Genomic DNA, 20,437 nt, shown 5'->3' with positions numbered 1-20,437 from the left:
AAGGGAAGAAAGGGTAAATTTAGGGATTATTAAAGTAGAGGGAAGTAGGAATAGATGAAGGGATTTTAAGGTAAGAGGGAAGAATTAATCCACACAGTACTTTAAACCACCATTGAGATTTTAAAAGACACGAGTTAAATATGAGGTATAATGTAGTCACTCACCTCTGAACGAAATATTATGAAACACCAAATTTAGTGGTGTGTCACGCCGCCCTAACGACAAGAAACTATGATATATGTCTTAAGATTAATGTTGTTGTCTTATTGCTGCGTGTGTTTCTCAATACTAAGTTATGTATAGTAGCTTCCATTATTATATCCTGTGTGTATGTCTCTACTCAGTAATATACATACATACATACATACATACATACATACACCACACATGCTCAAAACATAAACACACACACATACACACACACACCTGACATATAAACCTACACACACCACACATACACACACACACTACACATACACACACTACACACACACACACTACACATACACACACTACACATACACACACCACACATACACACACTCACCACACAAACACAAACACTCTATTGTCAATATCTAATTAGATCAGCGTCAAAAATAACACACCAAAATAAATACTAGTTATAGCGTCGCTGACATAAAACTCTTTCACATTTTATATAAATTAATTTTTCCACAAGTCTTGTGTTTTCACGGCAGCTTTTAAAATCATTATGAATAAAAGTTTCCAGAATTAATAAATCACTGTGTTACAAAATGACTTTTATAACTGTAGTAAATATTTTGGACTGTATTTTACGACCGTGTACTGTAGGTATTTTGGTTCACACGTAAGCTCATGTGATCTACTTTACCATCATGTAAACGCATTTAAAACCCATTGGTGAATTGTTATGATATGGAAGTACACACACACACACACACACACACCGAGGTTAGGATATAGTCCGTGTGTGTGTGTCTATTTTATTTACTAACTATCCTAATACAAAAGTTAGTTACCCAGCAGATCTGCACGACATTCAGTGACTGTACATGGTCCCATCCCGCCAGATGTTGTCAACCACCACCACTACTACCTCTCAGTTTAATATTCTAGACGAGAATTTTTCACCACCTAAAAATCAGAGAAATAGCGCCATGGTGAGCTGCGTTGTGTGTAGGCTCCTGTGACCTCCTGACCTCTCGACCTCGCAACTTTCTGACCTCTCGAGCTTATGCTCCCGGTCTCGCAACCTCCTGACATCACTATCTTAATTCTTATGGTCCTGGCCTCTGTATCTCACGCACCTCACGTTGTAGAGGTCAGGAACATGCGGTACAATAGAGAGGCCACGAACATACATACATACAGACATGCATACATACATACATACATACATACATACATACATACATACACATACAGACATACATACATACATACATACATACATACATACACATACACACACATACATACATACATACACATACATACATACATACATACATACACATACATACATACATACATACATACATACATCTCGGTGTGTATAGGTTTAAAGATATTTAAAAACCTGCAGAATGAGTGTAATAACAAAATAATCATACTAATAATTATAACATTAATCATTCTTATATCATTGACCTCAAGAGACCATACAAAGAAAACATCAGAATTAACTAGTATAGAAAATAATAGTAATTTGTGGTTAAATATTGACAACGCCTCAATACCATTACACTTGAAAAAAAAAAATCATGTACAGTATTTTAACAACCACCAGACAAAGACCATCCTGGGAAAAAAAAATAGAACCACTGTGTTTACTAGCTCATAATAATGGATAAATATTCCAAATAAAAGCTCTTAATTAGATCTCAATTATGAAAAATGAAACCCAGACAATGAGTTCGGTTTTCTTTTTTTTTGTGGGGGGGGGGATATTTTTTTTAGGGCAATGTAATTATGGTAAAAATATTTGATCATTAAAATGCTTAATAATACGCTCATTACATATGGGATTTAAATGTAATAATGTGTTTGTCTTGTTGGTTAATAGGACGTGTGTGTGTGTGTGTGTGTGTGTGTGTGTGTGTGTTAGTTAAGGAAGGTGAAAAGTTGCAGTTCTCATGTCTAGGCAAATACAGACACAGACAAATGCACACACTCACCATACCACACTACAATATCCCCCCACACACCATACCACACTACACCCACCACACCACACTTTTCCCCCCACACACCCACTACCATACCACACATCACTACACCACCTCCACTACACTACACTACACACACACACACACTACACACACACACACACACACACACACCACAAACACAACAGTGAATACTAATTTAATAATGCACCACCAGGGGTCCTCCACATTCTTTTAATAATAGCGAATATAATTTTTAAATCCTCCCTTATTACAGCATAAAACAAGTAACATTCTTTATTCTACACACCAGCCTTCGTTTTATACATTCATATATACAGACACGTGTACTGTATGGCGTCTGTTAGAGTTTATTATTATTATTATTGTTGTTATTGTTGTTGTTGTTAATAGTAGTTTAGCCTCGCCATATAGGTATAAAGGCCATTAATGGTACTGTAGAAACCCACTTAATCCCTCACGCTATAGAAATTCTGCGACGAGGCGAAATATATGTTGTTAAGAGATTTGTAAACATGTGGGGTAGATTAGGGTATGAGTAGGTTAGGTTAAGTTAAATGAGGTTATATTAGGGGTAAGTTAGGTTAGATTTGGTAATGGTGGAAGTAGGTCAGATAAGATTTAAATTTGGTTTCATTCCTGGTCCAGGGGCTGGTAACTCCCCATCTCACACAACCTAAGTGGTACATTATATCTAGCACTCTCAACCACACTAGCCGATCCTCATGCACTCTCGCCAGACCCTGGAGCACTTGCATCTTCTCTTGTAACCATTTTTTTTTTTAAAGAGCACCCGGACGGACTGTGATGCTCGGGGCGATGCTGTCCAAATGCTTGCCAGTCGACAAAGCCTTCTAGGACCCCTTCCCAAATCCTTGGCAGATGGGGGACCTCTGATAAGGGTACAATCGCCTCTCTGGCCATCTTTTCCCTTTCTCCCCTCCCCCCCCTTCCCCCTTCCACTCCCTCCTTCCCACACCCCCACCCCCTCCAACCACTAAGAAAGTGAAGTTTGAAAGCCAGGTTGGGTCAGTCTGTACTCCTCACGGAAATATACCTGCCTCCCTGCCCCTTTTAAGAGGAATTATCTCCCGCGTTTCTACTCTTTGTAAACACAATATTGTTGCCCTCGTCCTGTTAGTTGACTCTCTCAGCTGTTTAGGGGATGAGGCGGCTTTGTGTTCGTGTTTGTAAAGAGATCAACAGCGTCATCGTTGTAGAAGTCTGAGCCTGTGTTGTAATTATCATTATTAAAGATATTATTAACATTATAATCCTCCCATTTTATGCCTTTAACAGTGACTCTGAGACTCATAATTAAAGCCTTACTTCAGTTCCTACCCAGTACTGACTTACTGAGTTTTCTTCAGTAGATCAAAGTTGTCATAGTCTGAGTTAATATTTGTATGTTTAGTCATGCATTATTTACAGGGAATGCAGTGCAACAACTATGTAATCTGACAAGGTTAATGAACGATCACTCTATCTGACACACTGATGCATATTATATTATCGATAGTAATAAATTTTCGCACCACTGAAAACATGGCGAGTGGATTCATATTTCATGCATGATTGTGTTCAGCCATTTTTTATAATATTTGCCGTTATTTTTGTTGTTATTATTACCTGGCGTAACCATTAATGAAATTATATTTAGGTCTTCGTGAAATAGAGTTACTGGTGGTATATGTGGACTGGTTCTTTCTCGCCCTTCTGGATTTTAAAATGTAATGAATCATATGAGGCCGTGAGATGAACCAGAAAGCACTGAACTAAGTTGGATGAATATATAAGTCAAATCGACACTAATCTTAGCTAAGTGAAGCCCTGAGCCAGAATAGATAAATCATTAAGTCAATTTGAAGCTGACTTTTGCTACATGAAGCGTTAAGCTAAAGTAGATTGATCAGTAAATCAAGTAAAAACTGAACTGGATGTAGCTGATGATTGATGAAACCTCGAGCTCAACTATTTAAATCAATGACTCAAAATGAAGCTTGATGGAAGAGCTTAGAGTCCATGTAACCTCCAAGCTGAACCTATGTAGCCACTAAGCTGAACTCCGAAGAAGCTTGGACCTGGCTGGATATAAATCTTAGCTGGACTTATGGAAGTTTTGGAACAACAACATTTTCAGAAGACTTTAATACTCCAACATTGATTATAAACTTTATGTGACGGAGTGGCGGTGGATATGAACTGTGACCACAACATACAGTTTACTCCGGGGTGTGAGGAAGACTGTTGTCAGGCTCTCTCTCTCTCTCTCTCTCAAATGTTTCTTTTCTCTCCTGTTTCTTCTATTCATCTATACAGCGGCATTCTTTCATCAGACCATAATAATAATAATAATAATAATAATAATAATAATAATAATAATAATAATAATAATAATAATAATAATAATAGCCTTACCTTTTATTTATGCTATTTGTATTCACAGTTTACACCTCAGTCCAATATAACTCCACAAGTCATAACAATAGCATACAAACTCGCCTCTCACATACAATGACCAAGGTTCGATCCCAGTTTACATATATCTAATACAAAGTAGTTTACATATCCATACACACAAACACCAGGTTATATTAAATTTAGTTAATAATATCTTTGTGTGGATTATATAATATATTTACGATTTATTATTATTATTTTTACTCGATTTTGTTTTATTTTTTTTAGGCTGGTGGGCGAACCTTTTGTCTCATATATATAAATCCAAATTGATATACAAATAACCGCAACAAAAGAGAGAGAGAGAGAGTGATATATCTATGTTGTAACTCAACCTGTGTGTGTGTGTGTGATATAGCCAGATCTGCATGACTCATATTGTGTGTGTTTGCTCATAAATGTTCGGTTTTATGAGTTCACATTGAAGCCATGAACCACACAGTACTCCAGGGTGGAAGAAAAAAATATTGATACGCTCACTGGACACGATCAGATGAAAGGGATTAAAAAATGCTTTGTTTTCGCTGTTATTTTTTCTTGTTTCTTTGGGGGTATTTTATGCTAGCAGTATCTGGGCGTCTTGGATATTACGTTTATTAATATTTTGGGGATATTTATGGCCAATATTGTTTGGTTGTTTGTGGAGCTAAGTCTGGTGGTATTATTATTATTATTATCATTATTATTATTATTATTATTATTATTATTATTATTATTATTCCGTATTCCAGGGAGCTATTCTCAAAAGTTATTTAAACCTTAATCAGTGTTGCAATACAAATAGTACATAAAATAATAATAATAATAATAATAATAATAATAATAATAATAATAATAAGTCTTAAGATAGCACGTGTTCCCTCTTGATATCATTAAGATTTAACTAAAACCAATCATAAAGACTTTCTTAAGTAGACATTTAATTATAATGTTAACTAAGTCTTTTAGGCATTATTATGGTGATAAAAAAACTAAAATAATAATACATGAATTTACAACCGCAGGAATATAACACGTGAGAAAAAAAAAAGTAATTTTGTTTTGGTGATAAAATATTAGAGTAAAACTATTGCCGCCATAAACATCATTGGGACCCACAAGCAAGACGTAAATTTTGAAAATTGCGTCAGGAAGTCTGGGAGCAGCATAAGTTATTCCTGAGTAAATTAGGGACATATTTCAGTTTTAACAGATACATCTTCATAAGGCCTTAGTGTGATATTACGAGACCAAGCGTGAGTGATGGTGGGTACTGGTCTTGTATGGGTGATGTGAGGGAGGGGTGTTGTTGTGTTGGTGGTGTTGTTGTGTTGGTGGTGTTGTTGTGTTGGTGGTGATGTTGTGTTGGTGGTGTTGTTGTGTTGTTGGTGATGTTGTGTTGGTGGTGTTGTTGTGTTGGTGGTGATGTTGTGTTGGTGGTGTTGTTGTGTTGTTTGGTGTTGTTTGTGTTGGTGGTGTTGTTGTGTTGGTGGTGATGTGTTGGTGGTGTTGGTGAATGTTAGTGGTGTTGGTGGTGTTGTTGTGTTGGTGGTGTTGTTGTGTTGGTGGTGTTGTTGTTGTGTTGGTGGGTGTTGTTGTGTTGGTGGTGTTGTTGTTGGTGGTGTTGTTTAGTATTTGGTGGTGTTGTTGTGTTGGTGGGTGTTGTTGTGTTGGTGGTGATGTTGTGTTGGTGGTGATGTTGTGTTGGTGCTGGTGTTTATTTGTGTTGGTGGTGATGTTGTGTGTTGGTGGTGTTGTTGTGTTGTTGGTGGTCATTTGTTGTGTTGGTGGTGATGTTGTGTTGGTGGTGATGTTGTGTTGGTGGTGATGTGTTGTTGGTGGTGTTTGTTGTTGGTGGGTAGTGTTTATGTTGCGGTGGTGTTGTTGTGTTGGTGGTGTTGTTGTGTTGGTGGTGTTGTTGTGTTGGTGGTGTTGTTGTGTTGGTGGTGTTGTTGTGTTGGTGAAGGTGTTGTTGTGTTGGTGGTGTTGTTGTGTTGGTGGTGATGTTGTGTTGTTGGTGGTGATGTTGTGTTGGTGGTGTTGTTGTGTTGGTGGTGATGTTGTGTTGGTGGTGTTTGTTTGTGTTGGTGGTGTTGTTGTGTGGTGGTGATGTTGTGTTGGTGGTGTTGTTGTGTTGAGTGGAGTGTTGTTGTGTTGGCGTTGTTGTTGTGTTGGTGGTGATGTTGTGTTGGTGGTGTGGTGATGTGTTGGTGGTGTTGTTGTTGTGTTGGTGGTGATGTTGTGTTGGTGGTGATGTGTTGGTGGTGTTGTTGTGTTGGTGGTGTTGTTGTGTTGGTGGTGATGTTGTGTTGGTGGTGTTGTTGTGTTGGTGGTGATGTTGTGTTGGTGGTGTTGTTGTGTTGTTGGTGTTGTTGTTGTGTTGGTGGTGATGTTGTGTTGGTGGTGTTGTTGTGTTGGTGGTGATGTGTTGGTGGGGTTGTTGTGTTGTTGGTGTTGTTGTGTTGGTGGTGTTGTTGTGTTGGTGGTGATGTTGTGTTGGTGGTGTTGACATGTTGGTGGTGATGTTGTGTTGGTGGTGATGTGTTGGTGGTGTTGTTGTGTTGGTGGTGATGTTGTGTTGGTGGTGTTGTTGTGTTGGTGGTGTTGTTGTTGTGTTGGTGGTGATGTTGTGTTGGTGGTGTTGTGGTGTTGGTGGTGTATTTGTGTTGGTGGTGTTGTTGTGTTGGTGGTGTTGTTGTGTTGGTGGTGTTGTTGTGTTGGTGGTGATGTGTTGGTGGTGGTGGTGTTGGTGTGTTGATGGTGTTGGTGTGTTGGTGGTGTTGTTGTGTTGGTGGTGTTGTTGTGTTGGTGAGTGTTGTTGTGTTGGTGGTGTTGTTGTGTGTTCGTGGTGATGTGTTGGTGTGGTGTTGGTGGTGTTGGTGTGTTGATGGTGTTGGTGTGTTGGTGGTGTTGTTGTTGTGTTGGTGGTGTTGTTGTGTGTTGGTGGTGTTGTTGTGTTGGGTGGTGTTGTTTGTGTTGGTGGTGGTGTTGTGTTGGTGGTGTTGTGTTGGTGGTGTTGTTGTGTTGGTGGTGTTGTTGTGTTGGTGGTGATGTGTTGGGTGGTGTTGTTGTGTTGGTGGTGTTGTTGTGTTGGTGGTGTTGTTGTGTTGGTGGTGTTGTTGTGTTGTTGCTTGGTGGTGTTGTTGTGTTGGTGGTGTTGTTGTGTTGGTGAATTGTTGTTGTGTTGGTAGTGGTGTTGGTGTTGGTGGTGTTGGTGTGTTGGTGGTGTTGTTGTGTTGGCGGTGTTGTTTATTGTTGGTGGTGGTGTTGTATTGGTGGTGTTGTTGTGTTGGTGGTGTTGTTGTGTTGGTGGCGTTGTTGTGTTGGTGGTGTTGTTGAGTTGGTGGTGTTGTTGTGTTGTTGTTGTGTTGGTGGTGGTGTTGTTTTGGTGGTGGTGTTGTGTTGGTGGTGATGTTGTGTTGGTGAATTGTTGTTGTGTTGGTGGTGTTGTTGTGTTGGTGGTGTTGTTGTGTTGGTGGTGTATTTGTGTTGGTGGTGTTGTGTTGGTGGTGTTGTTGTGTTGTGGTGTTGTTGTGTTGGTGGTGTTGTTGTGTTGGTGGTGTTGTTGTGTTGAATTGGTGATGTTGTGTTGGTGGTGTTGTTGTGGTGGTGGTGTTATGTTGGTGGTGTTGTTGTGTTGGTGGTGTTGTTGTGTTGGCGGTGTTATTTGTGTTGGCGGTGTTGTTGTGTTGGCGGTGTTGTTGTTGTGTTGGCGGTGTTGTTGTGTTGAGCAATTGTTGATGTGTTGGTGGTGATGTGTTGGTGGTGTTGGTGTGTTGGTAGTGTTGGTGTGTTGGTGGTGTTGTTGTTTGTGTTGGTGGTGTTGTTGTGGTGGTGGTGTTGTTTATGGTGGGTGGTGTTGTTGTGTTGGTGGTGTTGTTGTGTTGGTGGTGTTGTTGTGTTGGTTGTGTTGTTGTGTGTTGGTGGTGGTGTTTTGTTTGGTAGTGCTGGTGATATTTGGTGGTGTTGTTGTGTTGGTGGTGTTGTTGGCACTTGGTGGTGGTGTGTTGTATTGGTGGCGTTGTTGTGTTGGTAGCGTTGTTGTGTTGGTGGCGTTGTTGTGTTGGGTGGCGTTGTTGCTGGTGTGGCGTTGTTGTGTTGGTGGTGGTGTTGTGTTGGTGGTGTTTATTTGTGTTGGTGTGGTGTTGTTGTGTTGGTGGTGTTGTTGTGTTGGTGGTGGTTGTTGTGTTGGTGGTGATGTTGTGTTGGTGGTGATGTTGTGTTGGGTGGTGTTGTTGTGTTGGCGGTGTTGTTGTGTTGGCGGTGTTGTTGTGTTGGCGTTGTTGTTTGTGTTGGCGGTGTTGTTGTGTTGGCGGTGTTGTTGTGTTGGCGGTGTTGTTGTGTTGGCGGTGTTGTTGTGTTGGCGGTGTTGTTGTGTTGGCGGTGTTGTTGTGTTGGCGGTGTTGTTGTGTTGGTGGTGTTGTTGTGTTGGTGGTGTTGTTGTGTTGGGTGGTGTTGTGTTGTGGTGGTGTTGTTGTGTTGTTGGGTGTTGTTGTGTTGGTGGTGTTGTTGTGGTGGTGTTGTGTTGGTTGGTGTTGTTTTGTTGGCGGTGTTGTTTATGTTGGCGGTGTTGTTGTGTTAGCGGTGTTGTTGTGTTGGTGGTGTTATTTGTGTTGGTGGTGTTGTTGTGTTGGTGGTGTTGTTTGTGTTGGTGGTGTTGTATTTGGTGGTGTTGTGTTGGTGGTGTTGTTGTGTTGGTGGTGTTGTTGTGTTGGTGGTGTTGTTGTGTTGGTGGTGTTGTTGTGTTGGTGGTGTTGTTGTGTTGGTGGTGTTGTTGTTGGTGGTGTTGTTGTGTTGGTGGTGAGTTGTGTTGGTGGTGTTGTGTGTTGGTGGTGTTGTTGTGTTGGTGGTGTTGTTGTGTTGGGGGTGTTGTTGTGTTAAGGTATGTGGTGGTGGTGTTGTGTTACGTATGTGTTGATGGTGTTGTGTTACGTATGTGTTGATGGTGTTGTGTTACGGATGTGTTGATGGTGTTGTGTTACGTATGTGTTGATGATGTTGTGTTACGGATGTGTTAATGGTGTTGTGTTACGGATGTGTTAATGGTGTTATTGTTGTGATACGTATGTGTTAAAGGTGTTGTTGTGATGAGTTGTATTGTGTATGTGTTGGTGGTGTTGTGAGTGGGGCTACGTATGTGTTGCTGAGCTATTGCTGTATACAGGTTTGTGTTGTGTGTAAGAGTGTATAGTAATCTTCACCTCACTTTATCACTATTTTACCTATGTTTCCTATATCTAACACATTATATAGGACATCAGGGTGTATAGAAATATATTATAGTCGTCTACAAACAATTATCTTATTCAAACTATATTATAAACGTGGTTTGAGTATAATATATGACGCCTTGGTAAAGTTAGCTCTAAGTTAAGAAAAACAAACAAGATGGCCACCAGACTCGATAGTAAATAGCAAAACACGTCAGCAGTATGTTACAGGCAGAGGCGGTGAAGCATTACCTTGGTGTAGCTGTAAAATATGTCGATGTGAATTTACATATTTCGCTCGACTCATTAATACACTTTTACATACAAACGACAAATCTCATTAGCGATTATCATCCCCCAAAAATTTTTTCACCCTGATGAAGCACCCTGGTGGAGCTGAGACGAGGTGAAACTTGTAAAAAAAACAAAACAAGAGTAAGATTCATGTGTCGTGAGTAATTGATTTTTTTTCCCAGGCCATGAATTAAGAGTACGTACTTAATTCGCCTATCAAAAAAAACTAAAATGAAACCGCTTTAGTAATTAAGAATACGATATATATTACCCTTGGGGTCATTAAACTTCGCGACCTTAGACATATCATTAAGCATTTTCCTCTTAATGACTGTGCTCTGGTGTCCTGCCCCTTCACTACACGGACGCCACTTTTAATATTTTATTTGGTTAACGTCAGATGATTTTATTCAGGACAGAGCCCCCCCCCACGTACACAAGGGGGTTACAGGTTAATGAGGTAAACAGGTACAGCTATTAGGTTTAAGATAAGGAGATGTACAATATATATACCTTGAATATTCTCAGCGCCATTTGGGTGTCATGGTGAACTTGTCTGACCTACTATGTGAGGGAGACAAAGGCATCATACATCAAGGTTACAAGATGGATTTTATCATATTAGGAACCTTTATAAATCAATTTAGGTGATGTAGATTAAATGAGTTACAGGTGTTTTTTCTCCATAAATTTACGGTAAAAGATTATCGTAACGTACCTTTAAGAATCCGTTTATGTTTTTGTAACTTAAATGAGATATTTAGATGAGTTTTCGTATCTCAAATTCCTTGAGAATCTATCTTTGTATCATAGCTTAATTGAGGTAATTATGATACGTGTTTATGCCTCAAATATATCGTCCGAACCTTTGAGAATCCAACTTTGTATCGTAAGTCAATCGGGTTATTTTTTACGTCATAGATTTATCGTAAGAACCTTTGAGATTCCGGGTCCCAAGGTATCACGTGCCTTAATGACCTCCACACATTAATTAAGGTAAACCCTCAGGAAATTAACCCGTCAGTGCTCAGTAAGGACCCCCCCCCCCCTCACCACCTTCACCACTGGATTAATCTAAGGCGGCTCGCTAATGAATTGAAGCGACGATTAGCGTATCTTTGTCTCCTTCCTTCACAATGGTAAGACGTGATATTTTACCTTGTGATTCATTCTTCTTCTTCTTCCTCTTCTTCTTCTTTTATGGCAGCAACAAAACGAGATAAAGATGAGAGAGAGAGAGAGAGAGAGAGAGAGAGAGAGAGAGAGAGAGAGAGAGAGAGCCTACATATAGGTTCACACACTAACACCACTTCTAATTCCCCCACCCCCTTCTTCTCCGACTCTCTCCTGCAGGTGGTGAGGACGAGGCTTGATGGGCAACCAGCGGGGGCGTGGGCGAGGGTCGAGAGGGAGTTGCCCTGCCTCCTACAGGATGGTGGTTGATCACTGGTCGGTCGTGGCCCTCAGAGTCCTCCTGTTCTTGGGTCTCGCTAACAAGGGTAAGTGTTGCTCCTCGTCACCCTGCTTCTGGAGTATTTTATTCACCGTAAGGTAGAAGCATAGGGTCATGTTGAAGACATTACCTCTTAGGAAGCTTGTGTCTCATCAGTTTTATTGTCTGCATCTGTTTGTATCACATGCGGGTTTTTGTGTGTATAAATATTTCCTCGCGGCGTAAAACTCTGTGTGTGTGTGTGTGTGTGTGTGTTAGCAGTGAGCTGGCGGGGCGCCAGCACAAGAGCTGGTGACGAGATAGACCGCTGGGTCCAGGTCTTGTAAACACTCGTCCATGAAGATTATAAATCAATTTGCATCATAAAACTATGTGTGTAAAATCGAATCATTTTTAGTTAAAAAAAAAGAGAATTTGCATATATGTCCAGCACGTACGGGCGCGTTTGTGTAGCCTACATGTATATGTATTTCTATATATTGTGTGTGTGTATTTGTGTTTCATACATATACAAAATTTGTAAGGATATTAGAGTAACAACAGTGCATTTGGTGGTGTGACAGCCGGGCCAGTAATCCATCCACCCAATACATATTACCACACAGTGAGCGAGACAGCCATATACGTACAGTAGCTTCCCGCCTCCGAGCTAACGTGTCAAAAATCAATATAAACCTACCTATCATCGGATCCAATTCAAGATACGTGGAAATGAAAATGAGGTTAAATTTTGCTTTAGAGTTCGGTATTAATATTAAGCCTCAGTTATATAAATGGTTATTAAGATTCCTAGTTAAGTTAGAGTCTTAGTAAAATATTAGTTATATTTTTGGATGTAATTTTGTTATATGAGTGAAGCAATTAAGTGTTTTGTTATGAGTCTTTGTGAATCTGGCTGTTAAGTGAGGATTCATTAGGCGAGTATATATGAATCCGACAATTATGTATACGAATCTCAGTGAATCGGATCTTACGAGGAATATCTATTATGAATCCAGCCACTATGAGAAGTATTCATCTTACGAGCCTTTGTGAATCCTGTACCAGAATGATAGCGAACCAATATCGTGTATTTAACCACTTGTTGTATAGTTCATGGTCACATGGGTAATATTTGCCCAGCACGACCTTATGATTTTATTCTTTTGGTATGATGACGCTTCGCTAATATCATCTTTTTATTTATATTGTTTTTATTTATGACACACTACGGTGTCCGGGGGTGTTAAGTGACACTTGCGGAAGTCACTATCTCTCACCATCTCTCACTCACCATCTCTCACTATCTCTCACCATCTCTCACTCACCATCTCTCACCATCTCTCACCCGCAGGTTGTACACTAAGGGTGTCAGGAGTGTTAGTACCGCCTGTAGTAGTGTCGGGAACAACGGTTGAGTTAGAGTGTAATTATCACCACAGCCTCGACAGACCCGACCCGCTCTACTCGGTCAAGTGGTACCGGGACGTGAACCAGTTTTACGAGTACATCCCCAAGAGGAAGCCTCCCATAAGGGTGTTCCCGGTACCTCACATTAATGTTGACGTGAGTATTGTGTGTACCGTGTATTGTGTGTACCGTGTATTTTGTGTACCATGTATTGTGTGTACCATGTATTGTGTGTACCATATATTGTGTGTACCATATATTGTGTGTACCATGTTTTGTGTACAGGCAGTGAAAGGTGTTTCTATACCCCGTGTGATTTGTCCTTTTACGAGAGCCTTTAATGACACGTCCGTCGTGTTTCACATACAGTCTTCCACTGACCTGAACACTAGTCACTTTAGACTTATAATGCGGGGAAAACATCTGAAGGTCATTTGATGCGTGACAGATGATGACCATTACTACAGTGTCCATTATCTAATTAAGTCGGGTGATGTAAATTATACGATATGAATATGTATTTAGCCCACATTTATATAATTGTTAGTGTCAGTATATTGACAGAGGCTAATACAAGGGGGGTGGGGCTAATGTCTCGTGGAGAGAGAGAGAGCACAAACACCACCATAAACACACTCCTTATGGAACACTTAAGGATAAAGGCACCACTTCAGGATTGTTAAAGTCATCGCCAAGTTTCAAGAGTATCACCCTAACAGGCAAAGGTTTTGTGACAATTTTTTGGAGACGATGGTTGTCAGGTCACCCAAAACGAGGGAACCATTTGCATTTATACATTTACAGCCGTCGTATATGTGTGTGTGTGTGTGTGTGTGTGTGTGTGTGTGTGTGTGTGTGTGTGTGTGTGTGTGTGGCCCGGGTAAGGCTGTAAACGTTCCAGGGAAAATCATTAGTTTCAAACCCCTTGATGAACTGGTAAATGGAAAATAGAAAAATGCCTGCAGATATTTCCCCGTTTCAAAAGGCTTATTAAAACCCCCTCTCACTTCCCCAGCTCCCTCTCCTCCCCCTCAAACAAAAAAAAAACTACCAATAATTCCCTGTTCCAAAACGCTAAATTATTCTGCAATGTACAAATCAGTTTAATGTGTCCAGACGCTTGATGTTTGTGTTAAAATATATCGTCTCTTCCAAATATTCATCAGACACTTTGATCATTTTCCGCTATGACTAGCTAGTGGACGTCAATTTATGTTGTGTTATTATCAACTAGGATTGCTGTCAACTGTCATGGAAGTAGTTAGCCAAATTAACTAGAGCACCGAGGAAATAAACTCCTATTGGTTCCCGCAGGTAACTAAAATATTGTTCATGAATGCCGCAGGGAATTAATAAGCTAATTTATCTGCCGCAGGAGAGCCACAGCACGCGGGAGAAGGTGCGGCTGACGGGGGTGACGAGGGAGACCTCTGGCAGCTTCAGGTGTGAGGTGATGGGCGACAAACCTTTCTTCGAGACGGACGACCATACTGTAAACATGACGGTGGTGGGTAAGTTGACGGTGAGGGAGAGAGAGAGAGAGAGAGAGAGAGAGAGAGAGAGAGAGAGAGCGAGAGAGAGAGAGAGAGCTGATACACGTAGTATAATAATAATGTAAACAAGTAAATAAAATAAATAAAATAAATCAAGTGACAACCGTGGTAAGAGTTACTACTACCAAGCTACGCTCAGGCTCTCAACTGGCTCAGCCATGTTAATATTGTTAGTATTATCCACTGTATCTGTATTTTTCTGGGTAAATGAACTGTTTCAATATCAATATTACTACTACTACTATACTACTACTACTACTACTACTACTATTACTACTACTACTACTACTAAGCTTCTTGCATCTTATGTAGTAATTAAGATACACACAAACAAAAATCAGATACAAGTTCTCCACAATACCTCCTCCTCTTACCAACACACACACACACACACACACACACACACACACACACACACCTGTCTACTTGTTCCCTTATAAAAGAAGTACACAAACTACTGATCTACACTCATGTTGGTAAGGCCAAGGACCAGGCTGTGTTAAGTCCCTTTAAACACCCTTAATGCTCGCGATCCAGTGTTGTGTACGTCCAAACTGTCCCCAACACAGAAGAGCTGGTGTGTGTGTGTGTGTGTGTGTGTGTGTGTGTGTGTGTGTGTGTGTGTGTGTGTGTGTGTGTGTGTGTGTGTGTGTGTGTGTGTGTGTGTGTGTGTGTGTGTGTGTGTGTGTGTGTGTCTGTGTGTGTGTGTGTGTGTGTGTCTGTGTGTGTGTGTGTGTGTGTGTGTGTGTGTGTGTGTGTGTATGCGCGTGCGTGTGTGTGTGTGTGTGTGTCGTACAGTCCACACAATACACACACTCACTGAGGTGCCAAAAGTAATTACGTCCCAAGTTCTTTTTACATAACCGGCACATCCCGTCAGCCGTGTCAGCTTAATTATGTAAAATAATGGAATGTGTTATCGGCCAATGATTAAGACATACATTCACTACAACACTGCAGACATCTTGTGAATCAATGACTAATAACACTTATGTCTAATAAATATACAAATAATACGACAAAACAAGATAGATGGGATAACAGATAAAGAATGAACATATAACAGACTAAATAACTTCTTTAACTTACAATGATAGACCCTAAACCCTGTAACGCTTAAACACCTTAATTGTTATAGAGGCAGTAATAACAACGTAACACCTTAATTGTTATAGAGACAGTAATAACAACATAACACCTTAATTGTTATAGAGGCAATAATAACATAACACCTTAATTGTTATAGAGGCAGTAATAACAACATAACACCTTAATTGTTATAGAGACAGTAATAACAACATAACACCTTAATTGTTATAGAGGCAGTAATAACACCATAACACCTTAATTGTTATAGAGGCAGTAATAACAACATAACACCTTAATTGTTATAGAGGCAGTAATAACAACATAACACCTTAATTGTTATAGAGGCAGTAATAACAACATAACACCTTAATTGTTATAGATGCAGTAATAATAACAGTAATAACAACATAACACCTTAATTGTTATAGAGGCAGTAATAACAACATAACACCTTAATTGTTATACACGCAGTAATAACACCATAACACCTTAATTGTTATAGAGGCAGTAATAACAACATAACACTTTAATTGTTATAGACGCAGTAATAACACCATAACACCTTAATTGTTATAGATGCAGTAATAATAACAGTAATAACAACATAACACCTTAATTGTTATAGAAGCAGTAATAACAACATAACACTTTAATTGTTATAGAAGCAGTAATAACAACATAACACTTTAATTGTTATAGAGGCAGTAATAACAACATAACACCTTAATTGTTATAGAGGCAGTAATAACAACATAACACCTTAATTGTTATAGAGGCAGTAATAACACCATAACACCTTAATTGTTATAGAGGCAGTAATAACAACATAACACCTTAATTGTTATAGAGGCAGTAATAACAGCATAACACCTTAATTGTTATAGACACAGTAATAACAACATAACACCATAATTGTTATAGAGGCAGTAATAACAACATAACACCTTAATTGTTATAGAGGCAGTAATAACAACATAACACCTTAATTGTTATAGATGCAGTAATAACAACATAACACCTTAATTGTTATAGATGCAGTAATAACACCATAACACCTTAATTGTTATAGAGGCAGTAATAACAAAATAACACCTTAATTGTTATAGAGGCAGTAATAACAACATAACACCTTAATTGTTATAGAGACAGTAATAACAACATAACTTAATTGTTATAGACACAGTAATAACAACATAACACCTTAATTGTTATAGAGGCAGTAATAACAACATAAACACCTTAATTGTTATAGAGACAGTAATAACAACATAACACCTTAATTGTTATAGAGACAGTAATAACAACATAACACCTTAATTGTTATAGAGACAGTAATAACAACATAACACCTTAATTGTTATAGAGGCAGTAATAACAACATAACACCTTAATTGTTATAGAGACAGTAATAACAACATAACACCTTAATTGTTATAGAGGCAGAATAACAACATAACACCTTAATTGTTATAGAGACAGTAATAACAACATAACACCTTAATTGTTATAGACACAGTAATAACAACATAACACCTTAATTGTTATAGAGACAGTAATAACAACATAACACCTTAATTGTTATAGAGGCAGTAATAACAACATAACACCTTAATTGTTATAGAGACAGTAATAACAACATAACACCTTAATTGTTATAGAGACAGTAATAACAACAAAACACCTTAATTGTTATAGAGACAGTAATAACAACATAACACCTTAATTGTTATAGACACAGTAATAACAACATAACACCTTAATTGTTATAGAGACAGTAATAACAACATAACACCTTAATTGTTATAGACACAGTAATAACAACATAACACCTTAATTGTTATAGAGGCAGTAATAACAACATAACACCTTAATTGTTATAGAGACAATAATAACAACATAACACCTTAATTGTTATAGAGGCAGTAATAACAACATAACACCTTAATTGTTATAGAGGCATTAATAACAACATAACACCTTAATTGTTATAGAGACAGTAAATAACAACATAACACCTTAATTGTTATAGAGGCAGTAATAACAACATAACACCTTAATTATAGAGGCAGTAATAACAACAAAACACCTTAATTGTTATAGAGACAGTATTAATAACAACACAACACCTTAATTGTTATAGAGACAGTAATAACAACATAACACCTTAATTGTTATAGAGACAGTAATAACAACATAACACCTTAATTGTTATAGATGCAGTAATAACAACATAACACCTTAATTGTTATAGAGGCAGTAATAACAACATAACACCTTAATTGTTATAGAGGCAGTAATAACAACATAACACCATAATTGTTATAGAGGCAGTAATAACAACATAACACCTTAATTGTTATAGAGACACTAATAACAACATAACACCATAATTGTTATAGAGGCAGTAATAACAACATAACACCATAATTGTTATAGAGGCAGTAATAACAACATAACACCTTAATTGTTATAGAGGCAGTAATAACAACATAACACCTTAATTGTTATAGAGACAGTAATAACACCATAACACCTTAATTGTTATAGAGACAGTAATAACAACATAACACCTTAATTGTTATAGACACAGTAATAACAACATAACACCTTAATTGTTATAGAGGCAGTAATAACAACATAACACCTTAATTGTTATAGAGGCAGTAATAACAACATAACACCTTAATTGTTATAGAGGCAGTAATATCAACATAACACCTTAATTGTTATAGAGGCAGTAATAACAACATAACACCTTAATTGTTATAGAAACAGTAATAACAACATAACACCTTAATTGTTATAGAGGCAGTAATAACAACATAACACCTTAATTGTTATAGAGGCAGTAATAACAACATAACACCTTAATTGTTATAGATGCAGTAATAACAACATAACACCTTAATTGTTATAGAGACAGTAATAACAACATAACACCTTAATTGTTATAGAGGCAGTAATAACAACATAACACCTTAATTGTTATAGAGGCAGTAATAACAACATAACACCTTAATTGTTATAGAGACAGTAATAACAACATAACACCTTAATTGTTATAGAGGCAGTAATAACAACATAACACCTTAATTGTGATAGAGGCAGTAATAACAACATAACACCTTAATTGTTATAGAGGCAGTAATAACAACATAATACCTTAATTGTGATAGAGGCAGTAATAACAACATAACGCCTTAATTGTTATAGAGACAGTAATAACAACGTAACACCTTCATTGTTATAGAGGCAGTAATAACAACATAACACCTTAATTGTTATAGAGGCAGTAATAACAACATAACACCTTAATTGTTATAGAGACAGTAATAACAACATAACACCTTAATTGTTATAGAGACAGTAATAACAACATAACACCTTAATTGTTATAGAGGCAATAATAACAACATAACACCTTAATTGTTATAGATGCAGTAATAACAACATAACACCTTAATTGTTATAGAGGCAGTAATAACAACATAACACCTTAATTGTTATAGAGACAGTAATAACAACATAACACCTTAATTGTTATAGAGCAGTAATAACAACATAACACCTTAATTGTTATGAGGCCAGTAATAACAACATAACACCTTAATTGTTATAGAGGCAGTAATAACAACATAACACCTTAATTGTTATAGAGGCAGTAACATGTATAACACCTTAATTGTTATAGAGGCAAGTAATAACAACCATAACACCTTAATTGTTATAGAGGCAGTAACAACATAACACCTTAATTGTTATAGAGGCAGTAACCAACAACATAACACCTTAATTGTTATGAGGCATTAATAACAACATAACACCTTAATTGTTATAGAGACAGTAATAACAACATAACACCTTAATTGTTATAGAGACAGTAATAACAACATAACACCTTAATTGTTATAGAGGCAGTAATAACAACATAACACCTTAATTGTTATTGTTATTTTCCACTCTCATGTTTTTCTGGCTAAGTAATCTGTTTCAATCTCTCTCTCTCCAAAGCTCTATAACCAGTCATCGTTTTTCTCTATATAATCAAGAATATTTTACTGGCCTATTACCTGTTATTAGAGGTAACAAAAAAAATTTACTCCCTACTTACACAATACGTCTGCACCTAACACGACCATCCTACACTCTATCACGTTAACTGCTCTCTGGGGTCGTCTCCTCTCTAATTTATGGGTCACCTGTTTTTTTTTTGGACGTAATACTCTTAGTGTTTTATGTACTGAGTATTACATATAATGTATATTTTAGGGGAATTATGATTTTGAGGTATATATTTAATTAGTGCGCTTATTATTATATTATAATTGTTGTTGTTGTTGTTGATATTACTAATATTAATAGTCTTTCACCATTCTCTTTTTCTTCCTTCCTACTTGCCGTTCTCTTCCTCCTTTCCTCCCCTCCCCTTCTTTACCTCCTTCCCCTCCCTATCCTTCTTTTCTTCCTCATACCCTCCTTCCCCTCCCTTCCTTCCTCCCTTTCCCTTCCCTCTCTCCTCCCTCTTCCTCCCATCCTCCTCACCCTTCCTCCAGACGTGCCGTTGGACCAGAGGTGTGGCCCAGGGAGACAAGGTCCGGCCCGGGGAACATCTGGTGGCCCGCTGTCAGGTTGGTGACTCTGACCCCCGGCGGAGATCAGCTGGACCGTCAACTCAGAGGCGGCGCCCACCTTCGCCCACCTGCCTCGCTCCCTCGGGCGGGACCAGCGAGGACGACCACTACAAGTCTCCGTAAGTCATGTTCGTCGTCTCTGTTAAGTCAATAAGTCATCCAAGTCTCTCTATAAGTCATGACTGATTGGGGTCTCTAAGTCATA

General features: G+C 38.4%; 1 protein-coding gene across 1 annotated transcript in view; it reads left to right on the top strand.

The window, feature by feature from the left end:
* LOC121866565 overlaps nt 1-20,171 on the top strand; it is a gene marked incomplete at its 3' end in the record, with an annotated part of 28,839 nt that extends 8,668 nt beyond the window's left edge. The window contains exons 2-5 of the mRNA XM_042366332.1: nt 11,471-11,616; nt 12,904-13,115; nt 14,335-14,470; nt 20,155-20,171. Coding sequence (XP_042222266.1) covers nt 11,490-11,616; nt 12,904-13,115; nt 14,335-14,470; nt 20,155-20,171 — 492 coding nt within the window. The remainder of the gene's footprint in view (nt 1-11,470; nt 11,617-12,903; nt 13,116-14,334; nt 14,471-20,154) is intronic.
* Nucleotides 20,172-20,437: the final 266 nt, after the last annotated feature.

The sequence above is a fragment of the Homarus americanus genome, unplaced genomic scaffold (genome assembly GCF_018991925.1).
Source record: "Homarus americanus isolate GMGI-L3 unplaced genomic scaffold, GMGI_Hamer_2.0 scaffold16430, whole genome shotgun sequence".
Lineage (NCBI taxonomy): Eukaryota > Metazoa > Arthropoda > Malacostraca > Decapoda > Nephropidae > Homarus > Homarus americanus.
The sequence above is the reverse complement of the archived record's forward strand: the minus strand, read 5'-3'. Positions and strand labels throughout refer to the sequence as shown.